At 54.5% G+C, this 7,205-nt stretch overlaps 1 protein-coding gene across 1 annotated transcript in view; it reads right to left on the bottom strand.

Moving 5' to 3' along the window:
• The window catches only part of PSMG4 (proteasome (prosome, macropain) assembly chaperone 4), a 27,727-nt gene that overhangs the window by 4,488 nt on the left and 16,034 nt on the right, over positions 1-7,205 (bottom strand). The window contains 1 exon segment of the mRNA XM_010832758.1: positions 2,807-2,905. Within this exon segment, the coding sequence (XP_010831060.1) occupies positions 2,807-2,905 (99 nt within the window).

The raw sequence follows: 7,205 nt of genomic DNA, 5'->3' as shown, positions 1-7,205 counted from the left end.
GGGGCGGGCCCGGGAGTGGGCGGGGCGGGCCGGCGTCTCAATTGGGCGCAGTGTAGGCTCGCAGGAGCATCTTTCCGGGTGTAGACGCGTGATCCCCCGCTGTTTAGTAGGTGCCACGAGCGCTCAGCGCAGCCGCCTGTGTCCCGCGAGCTGGGTTACACTTTCTAAAACCCTCCTTCTGCCAGCAGCCCCGTAACTGCAGGAGGCCCATGAAAATGGCAGCGATGTTGGAGGAGCTCTCAGAAGGAGAGCTGCGTGGACTGAGTTAGGGTCGTGGGCTGGCGCGCCTTTAGTCCGAGACCCCAGAGCTGATCCCTGTACAAGCATGGGCCTCGGCTAACGGTTCAGCCCGAGACTCAGTCTCCCCGTCTGCCTCAGAGAAGGGGACGGGGGCCACTGTCAGCCCTGCTGGAGAGCTTGACTTGAGTCACTCTGGGACCCTCAGAGTTGACACAGGGACCCTGCAGTGTGTTGAGAGAGAGTCTTTGTAGTAAAAAGAACACAGTGCCCATTCTTGTCAGATTCTGTTGGAACTAACTTGGGTTTAAGGACAGAGCTATCAGTTCTGCCTTTTAAATCTCTAATAGGTCTAAATTAAACTGACAGTTAAGAAGGTAAGTTTTGTTAAAAAGTTTGCTCTGTTCGCTAATGATTCAATTTATAATTTTCAGGTCAATATTATAATAGATTAACAGCTTTATTAAATAAACTACAGTAACTGCACTGATCAAAGTATACAAACTGAAGCTGTAACACGTGTAACTCATAAAATCATCACCACAATCAAGAGGATACATGCCCATCACCCCCAGAGGCTTCCCCAAGCCCCGGGAGCCCTTCCTGACCCCCACCCGAGACACTGTGCCGCACTCAGTCACAGAGTAGTTTGCATTTTCTAGAGTTTTATGTAAATGGAACGTACAGTGTGTACAATTTTTTGTCTGCCTTTTCTCTCCTCACAGTTATTTTGAGATTCACGCAGGTTGTTGTGTGAGTCAGTTGCTCCTTCCTTTGTGTTGATGATCAGGGTTCGCTGGCGGGGCATATCGCTATGTAAATAGCCCTCATGCGGTGGTGTCCACTTGGGCAGTTTTCAATTTGGGGATATTGCAGTCAAGCTGCTGCAAACACATGTGAACAAGTAAGTCTCTGTATGAACATGTGCTTTCATTTCTCGTAGTTAAAGACCTGGAGCAGAATGGTTGTACCACGTGTAACTTCTCAAGAACCTGACAGGCTGTTTCCACAGTGACTGTACCACCGTACGTTCCCAGTCTGTTTCATTTAGCCATCCTAAGGAGTATCTCAATGTAATTTTAATTTGCATTTCCTTAATTATTAATGAACTTCAATTTATACTTTACATCATACACAAAGTGAAGTCGGACACGACTGAGTGACTTCACTTTCACTTTTCACTTTCATGCATTGGAGAAGGAAATGGCAACCCACTCCAGTGTTCTTGCCTGGAGAATCCCAGGGACGGGGGAGCCTGGTGGGCTGCTGTCTGTCGGGTCGCACAGAGTCGGACACAACTGAAGCGACTTAGCAGCAGCAGCAGCAAAGTGAAGTCAAAATGGTTCAGAGACATAAATGGGAAACCCAAAAACTGTCAGACTTGCAGAAGACATAGGAGAAAGTCTGTGACCTTTAATCAGACCAAGATTTCACAACAAAATACCAAAAGTGTGATCCGTGAAAAAATAAATCAATAAACTGGACTGCCACAGCAGGTGACGTTACCCCCACGTTAACTCCTAATACCCTCTTAATGCCTTGTCCCCTTAGAAGACAAACGCCATTTTCAAATCAAGAGTTTCTCTCTCTAAAGAATCCTGAAGAGCTGTCTGTGAACCTAAGGCAACTAGCTAACCCCCTGTTCCTTGCCTCCTCCCCAGTCCGGCCCCAGCACAGGTGGGATCCTGCTCCTCTGTGTTCCTCCCACTGGGCTCAGATAACCACCAGAGAAGTCACATGACCCAGCAGGCAGGCTTACAACCTCTAGCCACCCCATCAGCAGCTGCCCCTTAACACACTGCCCTGCGGGCCCCCAGGATCGCACCCTCTCATTTGCCTCAAGGACGCTTCTCCTCAAGCCCTAACCCCACCAAGCCCAAGTTCAGCAGATGACCCAGCTTCTGCATTTAGAAAGAAAATCGAGTTTGTCAGGCTCAATTTTCCCAAGGCCTTGTCCCTGCACTCAAACCCATACCTTCAGGTGGCCTCATTCTCACCTCCTTCTCCCCCTCATTAAGCAGAGATGCCCCCTCCCTGCGTCCGAGGTTGATTCTTCCCCTATGCTCTGACCCTGTCCTCCTGCATGTCCTCAGGAACCCACCCCATCAACCATGCCAGTTCTGCAAACACTGTGGTGCCCTCTGAGATGTGCTGCCCAGACCCCCTTCAAAAGAGGACTGGCTGTCCCAGCTGCTGGAACTGCCCAGAATGGACAGCCTCCCACTGTGGACTCCTTCAGGGTCTGCACCCCCTCCCCAGGCAGCCCACACCCAGTGACTGACAGAAGCAGCTGCGGAAAGGCCAGGCCATTTCAGCCCAATGCAGAACAACTGCGGGGGCCGTTTTCATTCCAGAGTGATGCTCTGCAGACACTGAGCTCTACAAGGAAGCCCGACCCCACCCCCACCACCTGCCCTGTGCTCCCCTGCCCTCCCTGACTTCCCTGCAGGAGAAACCCCCCCCCGGTCCGGAGGTTCGCCCCGACTCTGCCCGGTGGGGAGCCTCTCCTTGCCTGCCTTTTTACTTCGCACAGAGCAATCATTGGCGCAATGGCCTTTTTCCTGCCCACCTTCTTTCTCAGGAAGCTCCTCGGGGCAGCTCCGGGGCCCCTCACCTTGGGGGAGGTAGCCGGCAGGGCCCTGCATGTCAGAGGCACAGGGAAGGTGGACTGAGTGATTGGGGGAGTGAGGGAGCCAGAGGAACAGACGGACTTCCCGGGGCTGCAGGCTGCTGGCCTGGCCCAGCTCTCACTAGTGCTGTGTCCCTGCCCTGGGCCTCTGTTACGTTAGCTGGAAATGAGAAGACTGGCTTAGGTCATCTCCAAGGCGCCTTCCAGGGCTAGTACCCTGTGAAGATCAGATAAGCATGCAGACGGGTAACAGGATCCTTCCACTCCAGGACAGGCAGGAGCCTGTAATTCCACAGGGGGCCGCGGGGTGGCAGGTGGGAAGGAGGCAGGCCCATGCAGAGCCGCCTTGGCTTTGCAGAGCGAAGGGAGGGCCTGGATCCTATCCTCACTCAGGGTCAGTCTTTTCTCTAAACTGTGCAATGTTAGAAGACTCAGGTGAAAGAGCAGCTCCCGCTTCCCAGGCTGCCTGCGGCCCCCAGATGCAAAGCCAGCAGCAGGAGGCTTCAGGAGAGATCGGCTGCCAGCTGTGAGCTTGAAGAGGGGACGGGCGGTGTTTTGACTCATCCCTCTCCTCTCTCTGCCACCCGTTTGGGTTGTGAGCCTCGGTCTGAATTTCACTAGGAACCAAGAACTACAGGCTTTTTAGACGATGGATAAGAGAACCGCCCATGGGGAGGACACCTATCAGCTTCCTCTCAGGTTCGTGATGGGCCCCACCTGGAGATGCAGCTGCCCCCAGCCATGTGTGTGGCGTGTTCACACACAGTCAGTGAGTCACAAGAACATCCAGGATGTCAGCAGCACCACCAGAGTCTCTCATGGGATCCCTGGGCCTTTAATCCAACATCAAACCCAAGCTCTGCTACATGCCCTGGTGGTCGGGTGGTATCAGGTTAGGAATAGACCAGGTTACATGATGGTAATGTTTTAACCCTGAAACGGCAGTGCTGTGACGGAACCAACTCTTGTCTTTAGCTCATGATGTATTTCTAGCTTGGACAAGGCGGGTAGGAGGTGGGGGAGTGGGGGTACTGGGCTCCAGGTGCCACCTCGGGTCACAGCTGCAGTCTGGGTCCAGCCTTTCAGTGCTCCGACCCAGAAGTGATGCATCACACCCTCTTATAGCCCATTTGCCCACATAGTCCCTGTGGCTGGGCGTGGAGGGGTTCCAGGATGGGGGGCAGGTGGAGTGTTGGGTGAGCACCACTTTTCTGCCACCGCAGCAGAACGGCACGATTTTCTAAGAGTGACCACAACCAGCGCAGTCCAGATTTTCCAGGGCCCGGGGTCAGGAGGCGTGGCCCAAATGGTTAAACCATTTGAGTCATTTTCTAAACTGAAGAGTATTCGATAATGCACACCCTGCCCCATATCTGTCCCACCCCCCACCCCAACCCGAAAAACCTTCTCCAACTGAGCCATTACATTCACTTCCATCCTGGGATTAAGTCCACTCCCTCACACACGGGCCCCGTCTCACGTCCAGGGCAGCACCCAGCAGGTCGTATCTCTCTCTCCTGCATCTTTGACCCTCCCCTCCCTACTAGACTACTCCTGTTGGTGTGCAGATGCATCTTTAAACAGATCCCTGTCTTCCCACTGACTCTGAGCGGCCCCACAACACGCCTGCCATTCCTCACCCTTGCCTTCCTGAACCCACTCCATCCAGCTGCCTTCCCGTGCCTGAGCGGGTCCCACCGACGCCACCAAAGACCTCGGCTGTGAGAGCCGTAGCCTGACACAGCCTCTCCCCTGCCGCGGCTGCTGCGGCTTCCAGCATGTCTCCTCCCTGCCGCCCCTTCTCAGGGTCCCCCCAGGTTCTGGGTCATGGTGGTCCCAGTCTCCCCAGCTCCAGGGCCCACTCGCTCCCCAAGCCACTCTCCCTGCCAGGTGACCCCACCCCACAGCCCACACTGACCTCCCCCGAATTTGTGTCCCTGGAGGCAGCCTCCTTCCTGAGCTTCAACCCTATAAGGTCGCTGCCCACCCAGCATTTCCATCGAATGTGCCTAGAAACCTCTCGTTTCCCGGGGGTCCCTCAGCAAGCCAGCCCCTCCAGTCTCCCAGTTCAGAATGTGGCCCCTGATTCTTAGGCATTCAGGCCTCTCCCTGCTGGCTCCGCCCATCACCTCCATCTGGACGCAGATACTAACCTAAATACTTCCCCCACCGCACGCCTCCACCCTCATCTCAGCCCCTGGCCGGTACCTATTCTCAGAATAGCAGAGTGAGTCCTGTAAGCAGCTCTCATCTTCCCTCATTTTTAAAATAAGAGGATTCGATTCTCCGACCAAAATTACCTAATGTGAGGAGTCTGTTTTCAGGGAAGACTACTAAAATGCCCATCTTCCTTGGGGCTATCAAAACTAGTCCTATTTTTTTTAATTTCCCATCAGTCCTTGTGTGTGTGTCTGTGTGTGTGTGTGTGTGTTAGTTGCTCAGTCGTGCCCAACTCTTTGTGAACAACCCCATGGACAGTAACCCTCCAGGCTCCTCTGTCCATGGGATTCTCCAGGCAAGAATACTGGAATGGGTTGCTATTTCCTTATCCAGGAATCTTCCCAACCCAGGGACTGAACCCAAGTCTCCTGCATTGCAGGTAGATTCTTTGCCATCTGAGCTACCAGGGAAGCCCTCCTCAGTCTTTGAAGTCCCCAAGGCTAGCGTTCCCAGCGCATCCACCTCTCCCCTCCTCAGGCCAGCTCCCCCACTCTCTCTCCACGAATGCAGACAAAATATTTTTGCTGGCTCCAACTGTCCCAGAGTGTTCTTAGCACTGGCACAAAAGAAAAGCCCTGCCCAGGTTCTGACGTCATCAGGCTCGGGCATGAAAGGAAAACAAGATGACCCTGCTGGTGTGCTCCAGAGGAAGACCAGCCTTCAGGTAGGCAGAAGCAGGCTGAGCCGGCACTGTTACCACAGACAGAACCATCTACCGTGAGATTTTTCTGTAACTGCTTTTAAAATGTTCGTTCAGTTTCTTTACCAATTACACTTCAACACAGCCCCACCCCACCCAGAGGTTAATCCGCTCAGCCTCTGCTGCGGACCAGCCGTCCCCCTCACTTCACCTCCACCCCGGGCCCAACAGGAGCCCCAGTTCCACCCGTGCACGGAGCAGGCCTCGCCTCTGGCTCTGGACGAACCATGCTGCTGCTGCTGCTGCTGCTAAGTTGCTTCATTCATGTCTGACTCTGTGCAACCCCATAGACATAGATGGCAGCCCACCAGGCTCCCCGTCCCTGGGATTCTCCAGGCAAGAACACTGGAGTGGGTTGCCATTTCCTTCTCCAGTGCATGAAAGAGAAAAGTGAAAGGGAAGTTGCTCTGTCGTGTCCAACTTTTCACGACCCCATGGACTGCAGCCTACCAGGCTCCTCCGTCCATGGGATTTTCCAGGCAAGAGTACTGGAGTGGGGTGCCACTGCCTCCTCCAAGAATTATCATGCGTGTGTGTGAGTGTGTGTGAAGTCGCTCAGTCGTGTTCGACTCTTTGCGACCCTGTGGACTGTAGCCTACCAGGCTCCTCCGTCCATGGGATTTTCCAGGCAAGAGTACTGGAGTGGGGTGCCACTGCCTTCTCTGGGACGAGCCATGAGTGATGAGTAAAAAGGTTCCCCCAGTCTGGCTGGCCAGGGGAGCAGCCACATGGGTGCCCTCCCACAGTCCCAGGGCAGGGTGGACACAAGCCCAGGATTCAGAGAGCAAAGCAGGAAAGGACGTTCCAACAAGGGCAATGGCCAGGTGTCCTCACCCTGCTGACCCCTGCAGCTTCTAGGACTCACTGAGCTCTGGGCTAGAGGATGGCGTCTGACCCCCCAGGCAGGGCCGCTGCTGCTGCTGCTAAGTCGCTTCAGTCGTGTCCGACTCTGTGCTACCCCACAGACGGCCTCCCACCAGGCTTCCCCTGTCCCTGGGATTCTCCAGGCAAGAACACTGGAGTGGGTTGCCATTTCCTTCAATGCATGAAAGTGAAAAGTGAAAGTGAAAAGTGAAAGTGAAGTCCCCCAGTCGAGCCCAACTCTTGGCGCCCCCATGGACTACAGCCTACCAGGCTCCTCTGTCCATGGGATTTTCTAGGCAAGAGTACTGGAGTGGGATGCCATTGCCTTCTCCACCTCAGGCAGGGACCAGCCAATAATTAACAATGGGGGCAGGTGCCCGGCCACTTGGGGGAGACCCTCACAAGGATCCCATGAGTTGGCTGTTATGACTCGAGTTTTCAAACAAGGAAATGAACAAGGAGGGACAAGGGACCCCGAAGACCCTTGGTCACTTCGGGCAGGGCTGGGCCTCTACCTACACAATGGGGCCTCTTCCCCCATCACCAGGGAGGGGG

Source organism: Bison bison, unplaced genomic scaffold (assembly GCF_000754665.1).
Source record: "Bison bison bison isolate TAMUID 2011002044 unplaced genomic scaffold, Bison_UMD1.0 scf7180017862188, whole genome shotgun sequence".
NCBI lineage: Eukaryota > Metazoa > Chordata > Mammalia > Artiodactyla > Bovidae > Bison > Bison bison.
Note: the sequence above shows the minus strand (reverse complement) of the source record. Positions and strands in the feature narration are given on the sequence as shown.